The sequence below is a fragment of the Aythya marila genome (genome assembly GCF_965140915.1).
Source record: "Aythya marila genome assembly, chromosome: 29".
Lineage (NCBI taxonomy): Eukaryota > Metazoa > Chordata > Aves > Anseriformes > Anatidae > Aythya > Aythya marila.
In genome coordinates, this window is record NC_139070.1 from 1,551,008 (window position 1) to 1,568,391 (window position 17,384).

Sequence of the window (17,384 nt, forward strand, 5' to 3'; positions counted from 1 at the left end):
CGCTTTATTGCCTTCCTCCCCACGGTCAGATTTTCAGGTTGTGCTTTTTTTTGGCTTTTTCTCCCCAAAAAAAAGCCCCCGGTTCTCCTTCGGGATCCGGCGGCGCCTGCTCCTCCCGCGCTTTGGGGACGGGGTCGCGCCGCTGCAGCAGCTCCTGGAGCTGGGCGAAGGCCTCGCAGCTGGGAGGGAAGCTGTTCCTCTGCGGGGACAGCGGGGATGTGGCCGTGTCCCCCCCTGTGTCCCCCCCCCATGTGTGTCCCCCCCCCACAACTCACCTGCAGCGAGAGGCGCAGCAGCCCCGGCCTCCCCGTGCCCCCCCCCGGCTGCTCCTCCTGCTGCTGCCCCTGCAGCAATGCCAGGAAAGCAGCCAGACCCCGCTCCGTGATGCGGTTATCTGCGAGGGGGGGGGCACAAATTGGGCATAGAGGTGGGAATGGGGCCCCCCCCGGACCCCCCCCCCCCAACACTCACGGGACAGGTTGAGGTTGAGCAGCGCGCGGTTCCCCGGCACCACCACCTGCCCCTGGCGGTGCCACCCCGGCTCCAGCAGCGGGTGCGAGGGCTCGGCCGCGTCCTGCGCCTGGGGAGGGGGCGATTTGGGGGTGCTGAGGGTGAGGGGGGGGCCCAAAAAATAGGGCCGTGTCCCCCCATTCCCCCCCCCCCATCACCCCACTCGCCTCCGTGCTGCGCTTCTCCTTGCTGGCGGCTTTGGCGCCGCGGCTTCGGGTGGGCCGGGGGTCTGCAGGCGCTGTCACAGCTGGGGGGGGGGCGCAGAGGAGGGGGGAGCTGAGCCGGGTGTGACCCCCCCCGCACCCCCCCAGCCCCTCACTCACGCTTTTTGGGCTGTTTCGGGTCGTCCTTCCGTCCTTCCGAGGGACAGCACCCCGTGGGCAGCACTTTGGGGACGCCCTGCTCGTGTTTGGGGGAAACTGAGGCACGGCCACAGCCCCCCCACACCCCCCCCCGTCCCCATACAAAACCAGTAGGGTTTTTTTTTTCCATTTGGCACCCCAAAATCCTCCCCCCCCCCCCCCCAATCGGCCACCCACCTCCTCACCTTCTTCTTGGCCGTGCCCTTGCTGTGCTTGGCCGGGAGCAGCCTCTCGGTGCCCGCGCCGCCCTGCAGGCTCGGGGCGCGCTCGCTCCTGCCCTCGATCTGCTTGGGGGGAGCCACACAGCGCTGCAAGGGGGGGTCCCCAGGAAGCCCCCCCACCTCCCCCAAAATCCCGCACACACAACACTCACCGCCTGGGGCTTCTCCATCGCCTCTGCCAGCAGCAGCCGCCGCCGTTCCACCACCTCAGCGTGCGTCAGAGCGAAAGGACCCAGCACCTGGCACCAGCGGGGCCGGGGCTGCGGTTATGGGGCCGGCCCCGTCCCGCTCTGACCCCATCCCACTCTGACCCCATCCTGCTCTGCTCCAACCCCAACTTGCTCCAGCCCCATCCCACTGCTGGCCCCATCCCACTCCAGCCCTGTCCTGCTCTGCCCCCAACCCACTCTGGCTCCATCCCTCTCCATCCCCATCCCATTCTGACCCCATCCCACTCCGAGTCCAACCCGCTCTGATCCCATCCTGCTCCAATCCCAACCCGCTCCAACCCCATCCCATTCTGACGCCATCCTGCTCCAACCCCATTCTGCTCTGCTCTGACCCCATCCCACTCTGGCCTCATCCCACTCCAACTCCATCCCGCTCTGGCCCCATCCGTCTCCCACCCCATCCCACTCCAGTCCCATCCTGCTCTGACCCCATCCCTCTCCCCTGCATGGAGCCGGGGGGTCCCAACCCCACCTCAGCCATCCGCAGAGCCCCCTCGTCCCCGATCTCGTTGTGCGCCAGGGACAGCGACAGCAGCGAGCGGTTCCAGCGCAAACCCTTGGGGAGGGGGCGCACAGAAAAAGCTGAGAGGGGTGGGGGGCACAGACAGCGGGCCCCCCTCCCCGACCCCACAGCCCCCACCTGGGCGATGTGCCCCGCTCCCAAATCCGAGATGTGGTTGAAGCTGAGCACCAGCGAGACCAGGCTGCGGTTGGAGGAGCCGAGGGTGGAGAGGCTCTGCCCCAGCAGCCGCGCCGCCTCGTCGCCGATGCTGTTGTTGCGCAGCGAGAGGTGGGACAGCCTGCGGGGACACGGGGGGGACACACACACACACATCTGGGGGGGGTCCCGGGGGTCCCAGGTGGGATTTTGCCCCCCCCCCCGTTGTGTGTGCCCCCTTCCCTCGACTCACGTGCTGCCGGGCCCCAGCAGCAGGTGGAAGGAGTGCTCCGGCAAGGGGTTCCCCTCCAGGCTGAGCGTGCTGCGGGGGCAAAAAGTCTCCAAAATCGTCTTAATTAAAGATAACGAGACGCTAATCAAGCTGCCCCCACCCCAAAAAAAAAAAAAAAACTATGCGTACCCGAGGCCGGGGCAGCGTGCCAGCAGCGCGGTCAGCGCGGGGAGCAGGCGGTCGGTGAGCCCGGCCCTCCAAAAGCTGTGGGGGGGGGACAAGTGGCATCAGGGGGCACGTCACCAGGGAGGGGACGTGGCAGCACCTGGGGGGGTCACCCCCAAGCCCCCTCCCCAGCCCCACACTCACTGCAGGGCCTGTAGATGGGGGAGGGCGGGCAGGCACTTGCCGAGGACCCCCAGCATCTCCTCCTCGATGCTCCAGTCTGGGGAGGGGACGAGGGCGAAGAATTGGGGTGGGAAGGGGGAAAAGCCCCCAAGAGTGGCCTCGAGCCTCCAGGGAGGGGCCGGCGGGGCTCATCCCCGTCCCCCTTAGGGACATTTTGGGGGATTTTTGGGGGCTGACCTCGCACGAAGACCTCGCGCACGCTCCGGGGGTCGTCGTGCTCCGTCTCCACCTGGACGCAGCGCTGGCCGTGCCACCGCTCGCCGAGGGTCTCCAGCCCCTCCGCTGCACAGGGGTGGGGGCCTCAGGACCCCCAACCCCCAGAATAACCCCCCCGTGCCCCCCCCCACCCCATGCACCCCGCTCACCGTCTGTGGGGCCGGCGGGGGACACCCGGGGGGTGACCGCGGGGACAGCGGCGATGCCGGCGCGGGCGCACAGCTCGGCCAGGTCCTGCTCCAGGACACCGCTGCACTGGTACTCCTCTGGGGGGGGGGTGTGTGTGAGGTGTTGGGGGGGGGGCTCTGCTGTGTCCCCCCCCCAAAAAAAAAACAACAAAAACCATCAGGACCTGGCCTCACCTGCCCCCTGCTCGCCCTTCTTCACCTCCTCCTCGGGGGCCGCCGCCGCCGCCTTCTCCCGGGGGGTTCTCTCCCGGCGCCGTCTCATGGCTGGGAGCTGGGGAGGGTCCCGGGGGGGGAGGCTCAGAGCCCCCCCACCCCATCCCCAGTCCCCCCCCCCCCCCCCCCCGGACCTGGGGCTGGCACCCAAAGGATCCCTGGGGTGAGGGGGAGGCCCCGCTAAAGGGGATCTGGTGGGGGTGGGGAGGACCTGGGGGGGTCCCAGAGGTGGTGGGGGGACTCAAGGGGGGGTCCCAGGGGTGGGGGGGAGCCGGGGGGGGTCCCAGTGTTGGGGGGAGGGGTCCCAGAGGTGGGGGGGACCCAGTGGTGGGGGGGGGGGTCTCAGAGGTGGAGGGGGTCCCGGGGGGGTCCCAGGGGTGGTGGGGGACTCAGCGGTGGTCCTAGAGGTGGGGGGGGACCTATGGGGGTCTCCATAGGGGATGTAGGGGGGTTAATGGGGGGGTGGGGGGCAATGGGGGTCGCCACAGGGAGCAAGGGGGGGTGCAGAGATTGGGGGGGGCTGCATGGGGGTCCCCATGGAGGGCTCCAGAAGGGGTGGGGGGTCCCCCAAGGCTGGGGGGGTCCCCTGGAGGGCTCCATAGTGGTCCAAGGAGGGTCCCGGGTGCTAAGGGGGGGGCACTGGGGGGGTCCCCAAAAGGGGAAAGGGGGGGGTCCTAGAGCGGGGGGGGCCCTATAGAAGTTTGCTTAGGAGGTGTGGGGGGGGTCCCTGGGGGCTTCCACTGCCGGAGGGGGGAGCTGTGGGGGTCCCCCCGCGGAGCAGGGGGGTCCCGGTGCCGGGGGGGTCCTGGGGGGGTCCTCGGGGGTCCCCATGGGGCCGGGGGGGGCCCAGGCCGGGCCCCACCTCGCTCGGCGGCCTCGGGGCGTCCCCATGGCAACGAGGGGGCGGGGCCAGCGGGAAGGGGGCGGGGTCAGGGCGGGAGGGGGCGGGGTCTGGAGGGGTGGGCGGGGCCGATGGGGAAGGTGGAGGGGTAAGGGTGGGGCCGTGCTGCAGCGCTGATTGGATGATGTTTGGGCCAATCACGGGGCGCGCTTTGGATCCGCTCCGGGAGCGTTGCTGGGCCAGGCCCAGGGGCTGGGCTGGAGCTGCCCCGGGCCGGCAGTGGGCGCCCTGCGGGGCCCTCTTGGGCAGCACCGGGACAGTTTTGGGGCCGTTCCTGGTGTTTTTCTCTGAGTTCCGCTGGGCCAATCACCGGCATTTTGTTGGGGTCCTCCTGGAAGCATTGCTGGGCCTTCCCTGCAGCCCTCACCAGACCATCACAGGGGCAATCTCTGGGCATATTGTGCAGCTGCGTTTGGATTTTGGGGCCGAAAATTGGCCTTTACTGGAGCCCTGACTGGACAGTTTCTGGGCCAGTCACTTGGCCTGGTTCGGGTCTCACTGTACCACAACTGGGCCCAGCACTGGGCCCTTCCTAGAGCTGTCCTTGCACCCCAGGCCAGGCACTGGGCTTCTTCTGCAGCCCTCATTCAACCATTACAGGGACAATTTCTAGGCATAACCTGCAGCCGTATTTGGATTATTACAGTGCTGATTACTGAGCCTTTCCTGGAGCAGATACTGGACCATCACTAGGACCGGAGCTGCGCCGAAGGGCGGCCCTTCCTGGAGCCCTGCTGGGCGCTTCTGGGCCTGGCTGGGCTGTGTCGCTGGATCGGAGCTGGGCCAATCACGGGGCCGGTGCTGGACACTCAGTGACCAATCACGGGGCGCGCTTTGGATCCGCTCCGGGAGCGTTGCTGGGCTCGAGCTGCCCCCGAGCCTGCCCTGCGGGGCCTCTTCAGGCAGCACTGGGACACGGACTGGGCTTTACTGGTGCTGGCCTGCGGGTCGTACTGGGCCAATCACCGGCATTTTGTCGGAGCCCTGAGGGAAGCATTGCGGGGCCGAAGATGGGGCCTTTCCTGCAGCACTCCGGGCCCCCCCAGCCCCCCTGTCCCTTGGCCCAGCTCCGGGCCACGCTCGGGACCTCGCCGCAGTCCCCGCGGATCGCCCCTGGGCCAATCACCGGCCCTTGACCAGCGTTGGGCAATGACTGGACCAATCAGTGGACAGCGCCCGCTCCAACTTGACCAATCACGGAGCGCGTTCTGGATCCGGCCTGGGCGCTTTGCTGCGCCATCCCCGCGCCCTGCTGCAGCCCCCCGGGCACTCGGGGGGGGCTCTGGGCGCCCCTTCCCGGCCCCACCCCGGGACTGCGCCCCCCCAGGTCCCCTCTGTGCTCCCCCCACCCCTGACACAAGGATGCGGCCGCAGGCAGCCTGGAGCCCCGCTTCCAACAACCCGGCTTTATTTACAGGCTGCGCCCCCCAGGGCTGGGGGACAGGGATGGGGGCTCCGGGGGGGGGGCGCTCAGCCCCCGCAGGGACCCTGGGACGGACCCCCCGTGTCCCCTGTCCTTGTCCCCAGAGCGTCCTGGAGCCAGGGCGGGGGCCCTCGTCCTTGTCCCCAAGGCAAGGGGTGCTTTTTTTTGGGGGGGGGACAACGTGGGGGGGGGCTCAGCGGTCCTTTCTGCGCAGCGGGGGGGACGGCGGGTGGTGGCGGACGGGGGGCACGTCGTAGTGGCTGGGGATGTGGCTGTTCCTGGGGGAGTCGTAGTAGCTGGGGGTGCTCGGGGCCGGTTCCGCGCCCTCTGCCCCCCCCGGGCTGCTCTCTGGGGGGAGAAGAGGGGGCGGCTGGGGGCAGCTGGCAGCAGGGCTGGGGTCTGCCCCCCCCCCAGGCTGTCCCCCCTCGTCTGTACCCTCCTCGGGGCTGGCAGGAGGCTCCTCGAGGAGCCCGATCTCGGCGTAGGACATCTCCCGCTGCACCGGGGCCTTCATCTCCATGTAGCTGCCCTCGGGGGTCTTGGCCAGGAGGGGGGGCAGGTCCTTGATGGTGGCGTAGGGATTCTCGCTGGCCAGCGAGCTGGCGCTGGCCCCCAGCCCCTCCTGGGGGTGCTCTGCGGGAGGAGGTTTGGGGGGGGGGTCCCCGTCACAGGGGCCGGGGAGCAGCCCTGCACCAGCCGTGTCCCAGCCGTTCCCCCCCCCCTCACTGCACAGCACGCTCGGTGTTAGCCCCTTTTCATCCCTTCTCCTAGCCCTTCTCCTCTCCATCCCCATCCCTATCCTCTTCCCCATCCTCTTCCCTATTTCCATCCCCATCCCAATTTCCATCCCCGTCCCTTCTCCCTATCCCCATCCCCTTCCCTTCCCTTTCCCCATCCCATTCCCTTCCCCATTCCCTTCCCCTTTTCCCATCCCCTTCCCCATCCTATCCCATCCTATCCCATCCTATCCCATCCCATCCTCTTCCTTTCCCCCTTCCCTATCCCATCCCCATCCCTTCCCCTTTCCTCTCTCCATCCCATCCCATCCCATCCCATTCCCTTCCCCTCCCCATCCCTTCCCCTTCCCCTTTCCCCTCTCCAACCCATCCCTATCCCCATCCTCTTCCCTTCCCCACCCCACCCCATCTAATCCCACTCCATCCCATCCCATCCCATCCCCTTTCCTTTCCCCTTCCCTTCCCCACCCCACCCCAGCCCTTCCCTTCCCCAGGGGTACCCTTGCCGTAGTACTTCCCCAGGCTGCAGCTGTAGCTGTAGCTGTAGCTCCGGTCCAGGTGTCCCCCACCTGGAAGCCAAAAACCGTGAAAAAGCAGCAGCCGGGAATGGGAACAGCTTTGGGACCCCCCTCTGCACCCCACAATCTACTCCCCCAAACCCCGGGGCGCCCAGCACCTCCCCTGCGCCCCCTCTCACCCCTGGGTCCCAGCGGGGGCGCCCCGAGGTGCTTCCAGTCGGGGGGCAGCGTGGCGTTGCCTTCGGGGCCGTAGGGTCTCTCTGCGCCAGGGAAGAGCTGGGGGCCGGGTACCTGGGGCCAAAAAACGGAGCCAGGTCGGCCACGGGGCTCCCGGTGCCGTGCCCGGTGCCGTGCCCGGTGCCGTGGGTGCCGTGCCGTACCTTTAGGGAGCTGGCTCTATCCTGGGTGCCGGGCGCAGGCAGCGTGCACTGGGACAGCGTGTGGTAACTGGGGTTGGAGTAGTAGTGCGTGGGACCCGGTGGCACATCTGGGGGACAAGCGTCAGCCCCGGGGGGTGCCACGGGACCCCCGCCTGGGGTCCTGGAGCCGCGGTCCCGCGCGCCGCTCACCTGGCACCACGTACTCGGAGGTGTCCGTCCGTCCCGCCGTGTACGCCACGGCCAGGTGCCGGTTCTCCTTCCCCTTCTGCCGCTGGCGGTAGCACAGCCCCGCGGCCACCGCGGCCACCAGCAAAGCCACCAGGGCCACCAGGCTGACCACCACCCCCAGGGTGCTGTAGGCCAGCGGAGGGGTGGGCACGATGGTGTAGGGCTGGTCGGGGGTCTCTGCAATTTGAGGGGAGGGGGGGACACGCAGGGATAAGTGCTTAGGATGGGCACGGACCCCCCCTCTGGCCCCCCAGCCCCTCTCCGCGCCCACTCACCGGCCTCACAGTGGGGTCCGCTCCTGCCGGGGGCGCACGGGCACGCGCCGGTAACGGGGTGACAAGTGGCATTTTGGGGACAGCGGCACAGCTGCTCACACCGCAGCCCGAAAGTCCCGGGGGGGCACTCTGCAGGGTACGGGGGGGTGCCCAGGATGGAGCCAGCCGGTGGCTCCCTACCACCCGGCACCCCCCCCAGGACCCCTAAGGCTGAACCCTGGGGGGGGGCACAGGGTTGCTGGGGGGGGGTCCCCACCTTCTTCGCAGTGCGTCCCCGTCCAGCCCACGGCGCAGAGGCAGGCGCCGGTGGCGGGGTGGCAGGAGGAGCGGTTGGAGCAGGAGCAGCTCAGCGAGCACCTCTTGCCATAGCGGCCGGGGGGGCAGGCTGCGGGCGGCAGGGCTGCGGTGAGACCAGGGGGGGCTCACTGGGGGGGGGAAAATAACCCTGCTTCTCGCCGGGGACACTCACAGCGCTGGCAGTTGGGGCCACGGTAGCCCGGGGTGCAAGTGCAGGACCCGTCCTCGGGCGAGCAGGACGCTCCGTTGCGGCAGGAGCAGGGCTGGCCGCAGCCCCGACCCCAAAAACCCTGCGGGCAGCCCCGCTTGCACTGCGGCCCTAAAAAGGGTTGGGGGAGACGCCGTAAAGGACAAGGACGGGGTGCGCAGCGGGGTGTCCCCCCCCCCCTCCACAAAGGACCCCCTCCTCACCTGTCCAGCCGGGCAGGCAGTGGCACTCCCCGGTGACGGCGTCGCAGCCGTCCGCGTGGGCGCAGTCGCAGCGCTGCCCGCAGCCGGCACCGAAAGTCCCGTTCTGGGGGCACGGGGACGGGGTCAGGACGTGGGACGGTGGCACCGAGACCCCCTCCCGGTGCCGTTGGGGATGGGGCACTCACCGGGCAGGGCTGGTGGCAGCGGGGGCCGTGCCAGCCCGGGGAGCAGCTGCAGGTCCCGCTCTGGGCGCTGCAGGCGGCTCCGTGGGCGCAGTCGCAGCTCCGGTTGCAGCCGGGACCCCAAGTGCCGGGGGGGCACGGCGCTGAGCAGTTGGGGCCGTGCCAGCCTGTGGGGTGTGAGGAAGGGGGGGGAGGTGTGGGGATGGGGATGTGACCCCCCCATCATGTCCCCGCTGCGGCCCCCGTCGCGCACCCACCTTCCTTGCAGGAGCAGGAGCCGTCGATGGGGGAGCAGGCGACGGCGTGCTGGCAGGAGCAGCGCCCCGAGCAGTTCACCCCAAAAGTGTCAGGGGGGCACAGGGAGGAGCAGTGCTCGTCCTGGGGGTGGCAGGGACAGGGGGAGGGGGGGGTGAGAAGGGGAGACCCCCCCAGAGGAGATGGGAGCCCAGGGACCACCCTGGTCCCCCCCTCTTGGCGCACCAGTGTTGGAAGCAGAGCGGGTGACCCCAAAATCCCAACGGACCCCCCCCAGGTTACCTCAACCTCCCTCGACCCCAAACAGCCCCCAAAATCCCAACGGACCCCCCAAGGTTACCTCGACCTCCCTCGACCCCAAACAGCCCCCAAACACAACCAGACCCCCAAGCCCACCCCAAGGCCGCCCGGTGTCCCCCCAGAGGCACACCCAGACCTCCCCCCGTGTCCTTTCCCCCCCCACCCCCGGGGGTCCCCACGCCCTCCCATACCCACCCCACGGTGATGGCAGCTCGGGGACGCACCGTGTAGCCGGGGGGGCAGTGGCAGCGGCCGGTGGTCCCGTCGCAGGTGCCCCCGTTGAGGCAGAGGCAGGACTGCAGGCAGCCGGCCCCGAAGGAGCCGGGGGGGCAGCTCTCGTTGCAGAAAAGCCCGGCCCAGCCGGGGCGACAGGAGCACTCCCCGAGCAGCGGGTGGCAGCTGGGGGGCACCCGCTCAGCACCCCAGTGCTCCCAGTTTGGGGGCACCGGGGTGCGCTGGGAGGGAGCTCCGCAAACGGAGCGGGGAGGGGAACCATCCCCTACCCAAAATGACCTCCCCCAAAAAAAAAAAAAAAAAAAAAACTCTGCATCCCGAGCAGCGAGGCTGGGCTTTACCTGAGGCTGTGCTGGGGGTGGCAGAGGCAGCGGCTCTGGCAGTGGAGGCCGTAGAGGCCGGGCAGGCAGCGCGGCTCCTCGCAGCGGCTGCCCTGGTAGCCGGCCTCGCAGAGGCAAGCCCCGTCCACGTGGAAGCAGTGGCCCCCGTGGGCGCAGTCGCAGCTCTCCCGGCAGTCCTGCCCGTAGCGCCCCACCGGGCACCGCTCCTGGCACCTGTACGGGGACAGGGAGGGGGGCACAACCCCCAAATTGGGGCTCCCCGGGACCCCCCCCTCCCCATGCTCCAAGCTGAGCCCGGGCAGCTCGCTGCGTGCCACGGTTTTTGGAGGTTTGGCTCCGGCAGCGCCCGGGTTTGGTGACCCCCTCCCTGCGCCCCCCCAGCCCTGCGTTTCCCCATCCCCCGCGCCCCACCCCGACGCCCCCCCCACCATGCTCAATTCTCCACGGCCCCCCCCCCGTCCCCACTCACTGCTCTCCGGTGAAGCCGGGGGCGCACTGGCACTGCCCCCCCAGGGGGTCGCAGCGCCCCCCGTTGTGGCAGCGGCACTCGCCCTGGCAGCCGGGGCCGAAGCGCCCGGGGGGGCACGGCGTGGAGCAGATGTCCCCCTGCCCGGGATTTGGGACAGCGGGGTCAGCGGGGCTGGAGGAGAAAACGGGGACACCCCCGTGCCTTGTACCTCAAGGGGGGGGTCCGCAGCCCACCTACCATCCATCCGTGGGGGCACACGCAGGTGGAGGAGCCGGAGGGGTGGCAGATGCCCCCGTTTTGGCAGGGGCAGTGGCTGTCACACGGCGTCCCCTCGGGGCAGGGCACGTCACAGCTGCGGTGGGAAGGCGAGGGGTGAGCGGGCGGCTGGGGGACCCCCTCCCCAAGGGGACAAACCCCCCCCCGTGGGACCCCAGCACTCACATGGGGCCGGTGAGCCCCGGGGGGCAGAGGCAGGCACCGGTGGAGGCGTTGCAGGGGGCTCCGTGGTGGCAGGGGCAGAGGAGGTGGCAGCCCTGGCCGTAGGTGCCAGGGGGACAGGGGTGGTGGCACTGGGGGTCAGCGAAGCCGGGGGGGCAGGCGCAGACCCCGCTCAGGGGGTCGCAGGGGGCCCCGTGGTGGCAGGCGCAGCGGTGCTCGCAGTCCCGGCCCCACGAGCGCTCGTCACACTCTGCACGGGGACGGGACACCGCCGCTGCCACCCCGGGGACACCACCGCTGCCACCCCGCACCCAGTCCCAGCCCCGTTCTGTCCCCATCCCGTCCCTATTCCCAGCTCATCCCCATCCCTGTCTCGCTCCCAGTCCCCATTCCCAACCCCATCCCATTCCTATTCCCGTCCTGTCTCAGTCCTTTTCCCTTCTCCTTCCCCACCCCAGTTCCTACCCCATCTCCATCCCCACCTCCCTCTCACCCCCATCCCATCCCATCCCATCCCCATCCTAATCCCATCCCCATCCCCAATCCCTCCCCATCCCCATCCCCACCTCATCCCCATCCCCATCCCAATCCCCATCCCCACCTCATCCCCATCCCCATCCCCATCCCCATCCCAAATCCTTCCCCAACCCCTATCCCTTCCCCTCCCATCCCCCCTCCAACCCCCCAACCCCCCTCCCACCCCCCACCCCCGGGGGTCCCCCATCCCCGCGCCCCCCTCCCCGTGTCCCCCCCTCACCGCTGGAGCAGTCGGTGCCGCGCCAGCCCGGCTCGCACTGGCAGCGCTCGGGAGCCACGCACCGGCCGTGGACGCACTCCTGGGTACAACGCGCTGCAGGGACACGGCCGGGGGGTTAAGGAGAGGGTGGGGGGCACAGCTTGAAGCCCCCCCCCCTCACCCCCTCGCCCCACTCACGGACGCAGACGTCCCTGCTCTCATAGTAGCCCTGGCAGCACTGGTAGCGCCGGCGGTAGTCGGTGCGCACCGCCTGCCGGTACTCGGTGCGGTACGCGATCCTGCGCCCAAAACAGCGCCCTGAGGATGGGGTTTTCGGGGCGGGGGGGGGGGACGACACCCTGCCCGACCCCCCCCTTCCAACCCCGTTGGCCACCGGGCAGCACCCAGGGGGGCAGCGCTGAGGATGCGCTGCGGTGGGAGGGGAGAGCGGGGACCCCCTCGGACCCTCTCCAAGCGCCGGGGGCTGGGTGAGAGGGTTTTTTTTTTGGGGGGGGGGGGGGGGCTGCTCTCACCTTTGCTGCAGGCAGGGCTGGGACGAGCCCAGCACCCTGGCGCAGGGCTCAGCAGAGGCCACGACGTGGGGCTTGGCGTACGACTCCTTCACCGCCGCCGTGAAGCTGCCGGAGAAGAGGGGGGGGGGGGGGGTGACAGCACATCCCGCGGGGTCCCCGCCGCCCAGTTCCCCCCCAGTAAGGCTCCTACCTCTCCCAGTAGCTGCAGACGTTGGGGTCTCCGGGCTGGAGGGCGGCCAGGAGGCAGGCGTGCACCGCCAGCGCCGCGGCCCGCAGCGCCATCCTGCACGGGGACGCGGCGCTGAGCTGGGAGCCGGGCTCGCACGGCCGCCTTCCCGCTCCCCACCCACCGCCCCCGGCTCATTTTGGGTTCCCGGGGGGGGCTTTGTTCGCATTCCTGCCTGCGGAGGAACGCTCCTGGCCCCGGCCCCAGCCAGGCGTTGAGGGGAAACTGAGGCACGGCCGCACGGGTGGCCCCAGCACCGCGCCGACCCCACAAGCAGCCAGAAACGTCCCGGCCCCAAACGCAGGCGCTGGTGTTCATGGGGGGGGTCCCAAATGTCCCAGCCCGGGGATGGGTTTTGTCAACCGCCACCACGGCACCGAGGACGTCCCCTGGGATGCCCCAGGCTCCATCCTGGCACCTCCCCACCCTCAGACCCTCAGCTCCAGCCTCCCCCCCGCATCCCAGCGCAGCGCGGGGCCCTGCCAGGGACACCCGGGTGTCCCCAGGGTGCCGGGGACCCGGCTGCGGGGTGCGGGGACGGGAAGGAGTTAACCCCCCCCCCTGGCAGCCGCCCCGCGTGGCCCCGTTTCAGTGCTTTTCCCATTTATTTGGGGTTGTGTTTCCTGGAGCCGCCGCGCTCTTGCTCAACCGAGCGAGGGACCGGGCTGGGAGCACGGCCAGCTCGGAGCGGGGTCGGCGGAACGGGGCCGAATTCAGGGGGCGCAAAGACCCCCCCCCTCATCGGGGCTTTGGCAACACCGAGCCGGATGGAAGGCGAGGGTCCGGGCCCCGTTGGGGATGCCGGGACCCCGTCCCGGTGACCCCGAGCCAGCCCCGCGTGGCCCTGAGCAGGCGGCGCGGTGTTTACGGGGCCGTTCCGCGGCGCTGCGGTGAACGCACGTGCGCCGCGGGAGGAAACAGAGGTTTCCTGAGGCACGCAGCTGGATTTACGGCCGCTTCCTCGCTGCTCCAGCCAGCCTGGGGCCAGCCACCAGCCACCAGCCTGCTTGGGGACACCCCAGAGGTGCCACCACCCCCCCCAACCCCCTCCATCCGGCGCCATCCTCCTCCTCCCCGCTGGCTCGGTGCAAACCCAGGCAGCGGGAGAGGGGGGGTTTGGGGTGGCCCCGCAGCCCCCCCCATAATTTCCCCGGGGCTGAGCCCTCCCCGTCCCAAAGCGGCGATGTTTTTCTAGTGGAAAAAACATTTAGTCAGAAAGTTTCTCCCCGTTTCCCTTCGGCTCCCGGCGGCCGTTTCCAGGGTGAGGAATCGCTCGCCTGCTTCCGAGCCCCCCACCCCGAGCCTCTCCTCCCTGGGACGGGACCCCCCCCCCCCGAGCCCTCCCCACGGCCCCGCAGCGCCCCGGCCCCGGCCCCGCTCCAGCAAAACCCCGCGCCAGGGGCTGGGGGGCCCCAGCGCCGCTGCGAACAACAGGAACCGCTCGGAGATGCTGGCAGGAAAAGCGAGGAGTCATCAAAAAAAGGGGCCCAGCTGGTCCTAATTGGGGAGCGGGGGCGGTCGGCTGAGCCCCCCAGGGTTTTCTCGGGGGGCGCACGGCAATAGGGACCCCCAAAAGCCAGCACTGACCTCTCCAAACCCTACAGACCTCTCCAAAACACCTCCGGAGCTTGGAGCAATGCGTCCCTGTTCCGGGGGGGGGGGCCCGATCCCATTTGGGGACGGGAATGGGGTGCTCAGGCACTGCTGGGGGGGGTCACCAGCACCCAGAGCTCCGCCACCTTCACCCCTGGGTGGCAGCTCCCCCAGGGAGCCACCTGCCTGCTCCTTTTGCAAACGACACCGGAGGAAAAGGGGACATCCCAAATCCCCCCCCCACCCCATGAAGCTCCCTGCCTGCTCCCTCCCAGGGCCCGGGGTGATGCGGGGTCGGGGAGCATCGCCCGCGGGTGCTGGGGCGCGAAGCCAAATTGTGCAGCGTGGGAAGCTGGGGGGGGATGTGGGGGGGCTGCAGCCGGGGTGAGGGCAGGGGATGGGGGATTCTGCCCCGTCCCCATCAGGGACATGGAGCCCGGGAAGGCGCCGGGGCCCCCGGAGCTGTTATCTGTGCCCCGGTGCTTCCTCTGCCGCGGGCTGACGTGTTTCCTCCGGGGGCTGCGAGCATCGCGGGGACACCGCGGGGACGGGGACAGGGAGCGGGTATTGGGGTGGGGACGGGGATGGGGACAGGGATTGGGATTGGGATGAGAATGGGGACGGGGATGGGCGTGGAGACGGGGCTGGAGCTGGGAATGGGACTGGAGATGGGAATGGGGACAGGGTGGGGAAGGGGTGGAGGTGGGGATGGGTCCCTCTTAGGGTCAGCGTCAGCGCTGGGGTCACCACGGGGGGTCACAGCTCCATCCCACGCCCTCCCCCGTCAATGGGGGACCCCAGAACCGTGGGCGCAAGGTTGGGGACCGTCCCCTCGGGGCCACCCCTGGGGGGGCGCAGCATGGGACACTCACCGGGCCGGGACCGGGACCCCCTCCGGGCTGGGACCGGGACCCCCAGCGGGCCGGGACCCGGACCCCCAGCGGGCCGGGAGGCGCAGCGCGGCCGTCGGAAGCAGAGGGAGGGCCCGGAGCCGCTCTCAGGAAGTTTGGACGCGGAGACAACTACGGAAAAGGGAAAAAAAAAAAAAAATCCTAGAGTTGGGTGGTGTTTTTTTTTTTTTCCTCGCCTTTTCTGGCCAGAAACCAGCAGGTTTGGAACAACAACAGCGCCGGGGCTCGGGGCGGGGGGGGGCGGCCCCACAGCCCCTTTGTGGGACACCTCCAGGAGGGTCCTGGCCCCTGACGGCTCTGGGGACACGAGCGCAGCCCCGAATCCCCCCGAAAACCCCAAATCACCCCATTTTTTTGGGGGCGGGGGGGCACATACGGGAGGCGGTGGCACCCCCGGGGCAGCCCCCAGCTGAACCTGGCGCCAGCAGAGCCCCACAGCGCGTCCTGGCTGCACCCGGGCACCATTTGGCCCCACAGCCCGGGCACAATTCGTCCTTGCAGCCCCGCAGCCCCTGCACGCATCAGCCCGGCATCCCAAGCACATTTTGTCCTTGCAGCCCTGCATCCTATACCCACATCAGCCCAGCATCCCATGCATGTATCATCTCCGCATCCCTATGCAACATCTTGCATCCCACACGCATCATCCCTGCATCCCATACACACCGTCCCTGCACCCCAGGCACAATTTGTCCTTGCCACCCTGCATCCCATGCATATTTTGTTCCTGCAGCCCTGCACCCCGTGCACATATCAGCCCTATAATCCCACATATCATCCCTGCATCCCAAACACATCATCCCTGCATCCCGGGCACAATTTGTCCTTGCAGCCTGGTATCCCATATACACCATCCCTGCATCCCATATGCACCATCCCTGCATCCCAAACACGTTTTGTCCTTGCCCACACCAACCCCACGCAGCGCACGGGCTGGGGGCAGAGTGGTGGAAAGCTGTGCAGAGGAGAAGGAGCTGGGGGTGCTGGTCGGTGCTCCCCTAAACACAAGCCCGCAGCGTGCCCAGGTGGCCAAGAAGGCCAGCGGGGTCCTGGCTTGTGTCAGGAGCAGTGTGGCCACCAGGAGCAGGGGGGTGAGCGTCGGCTCTGGTGAGGCTGCACCTCGAGTGCTGGGTTCATTTTTGGGCTCCTCGCTACCAGAAGGACTTGGAGGTGCCCGAGAGAGTCCGGAGAGGGGCGACGAAGCTGGGGAGGGGCTGGGACACGAGTCCTGAGAGGGGCGGCTGAGGGACCTGGGGGGGTTTGGGCTGGGGAAGAGGGGGCTCAGGGGTGGGGAGCTGGGGGTCGGTCTCTTCTTGCAGATAACCAGGAGCAGAGGGAACGGCCTCGAGTTGTGCCAGGGGGGGTTCAGGTTGGAAATGAGGAGAGATTTCTGCTCAGAGAGCAGCCAGGCGTCGGGACGGGTCACCCGGGGAGGTGGTGGGGTCCCCACCCCTGGGGGTGCTCAAGGAGAGCTTGGACGTGGTGTTGGGGACACGGCTCCTCGGTGACACTGGTGGTAGGGGGTGCTTGGAGCAGATGTCCCCAGAGAGCGTCCCCAACCCCGATAACTCCGGGACCCCCCCTGCACCCCGTGCGCATTTTGTCCCCGCAGCCCCGCACCCCGAGCACGCAGCGTCCCCACGTGCAGGACCCCAGCCCCAGGTGACAGCACGCACCCCCCTACACCCCAGGCTCCCCCCCCAAAAAAAAATGTCACCCCTGGGGGGCTCAGCCCGGCCAGGAGGCTCAGCACCACGCGTCGCCCCCTCCCCATGCCCAGCCGCCCCCCTCCCCAAGCGCGTGCATTAGCCGGCCTCAACTGATGTCAAGGCGCCGTTAATTGCCTCCCCTCGTTACAGTAATAGCTCTAATCACTCCTAACGATTTTCACGTCCCAGTGTGGCTCAACCGCTGCCCCCCCCCCCCCCCCTTGCCCACCGCTGGGCTCCATTAGGATCAAGCCCACCCGTGGCCCCGGGGTTTGCCACGGCCACCCCAAAACGGAGCAGGGGCAGGGCACCGAGGCTGTAGGGGCTGGGGGGGGGCTGCGGGGTGGGGACAGCTGGGCTGGGACCCCCTGGAAGTGACCCCCCCAATGCACACACATCGCTCTTCAATAAGGCATCCCCGGGGTCACGGGGAAATGTTGCTCGGGGACACTTCAGCAGCACTTCAGCTGCGCCTCGTTAGCGCCGAGATGCCTCCGCAGCCCCCCCCCCGAGACCCCCGGGGCCGGGGGATTGAGGCCCCACAAGTGCACTTAGGGGCTGTGTGGGGTCTGGCCGCCACTCACCCCCCCGAGACCCACGGTGCCGGGACGCAGCTGCATCCCCGCACCCACCACGAGCGCCGTGCCGGCCCCAAAAAACCATCCAGCCCCAAAAAGGGGGGGACCTCCACGCACCCAACCCACAACCGAGCAGCGCCCCGGGGGCTCCCCCCGCCCCATAACGCTGTGGGGTGCCCCACGGCGCGTCCCATGGAGCAGGGCCAGCAGCACCAGGAGCTCCCCACCCCGCAGGATGCGCCCCCAGCATGAAAAATCTCACCCTGGGGGATGTGGGATGGGGCCCAGGACCCCGAGCCCTCTTTAACCCTCCTTAGCCCCGTCCCCAGTGCTGCTGGGGGGGGGGTTTTGGGGAGGGGGGGACCCTCTTCCAAGGAGCAGAGCCGTTAATTACCTCATTGCCAGAGTCCATTACCGCTCCCCCCGGAGCAGCTGAAATGGAGAAACTGCGGGGTGGGGAGGAAATCAATC

At 69.2% G+C, this 17,384-nt stretch overlaps 2 protein-coding genes across 2 annotated transcripts; both read right to left on the reverse strand.

The window, feature by feature from the left end:
* Nucleotides 1-25: 25 nt before the first annotated feature.
* On the reverse strand, nucleotides 26-3,287 carry LRRC71 (leucine rich repeat containing 71; the record flags this gene model as incomplete). Its single annotated transcript, XM_082781020.1, has 11 exons — nucleotides 26-199; nucleotides 276-394; nucleotides 472-605; nucleotides 674-757; nucleotides 1,058-1,332; nucleotides 1,796-2,123; nucleotides 2,235-2,392; nucleotides 2,591-2,658; nucleotides 2,799-2,903; nucleotides 2,987-3,103; nucleotides 3,200-3,287. 11 exons carry the CDS (start codon nucleotides 3,285-3,287, stop codon nucleotides 26-28), a joined length of 1,650 nt encoding a protein of 549 aa, XP_082637146.1.
* Nucleotides 3,288-5,531: 2,244 nt separating this feature from the next.
* Nucleotides 5,532-14,697, reverse strand: PEAR1 (platelet endothelial aggregation receptor 1). The gene is given in 22 exon segments (XM_082781163.1): nucleotides 5,532-5,910; nucleotides 5,998-6,195; nucleotides 6,800-6,868; nucleotides 6,997-7,108; nucleotides 7,198-7,304; nucleotides 7,387-7,602; nucleotides 7,701-7,947; nucleotides 7,949-8,085; nucleotides 8,170-8,316; nucleotides 8,409-8,511; nucleotides 8,594-8,757; nucleotides 8,848-8,968; nucleotides 9,370-9,544; nucleotides 9,721-9,933; nucleotides 10,190-10,326; nucleotides 10,427-10,541; nucleotides 10,631-10,877; nucleotides 11,385-11,477; nucleotides 11,562-11,662; nucleotides 11,897-12,001; nucleotides 12,087-12,179; nucleotides 14,588-14,697. Coding segments are annotated over 21 exon segments (3,054 nt in total). The 5' UTR covers nucleotide 12,179; nucleotides 14,588-14,697; the 3' UTR covers nucleotides 5,532-5,755.
* Nucleotides 14,698-17,384: the final 2,687 nt, after the last annotated feature.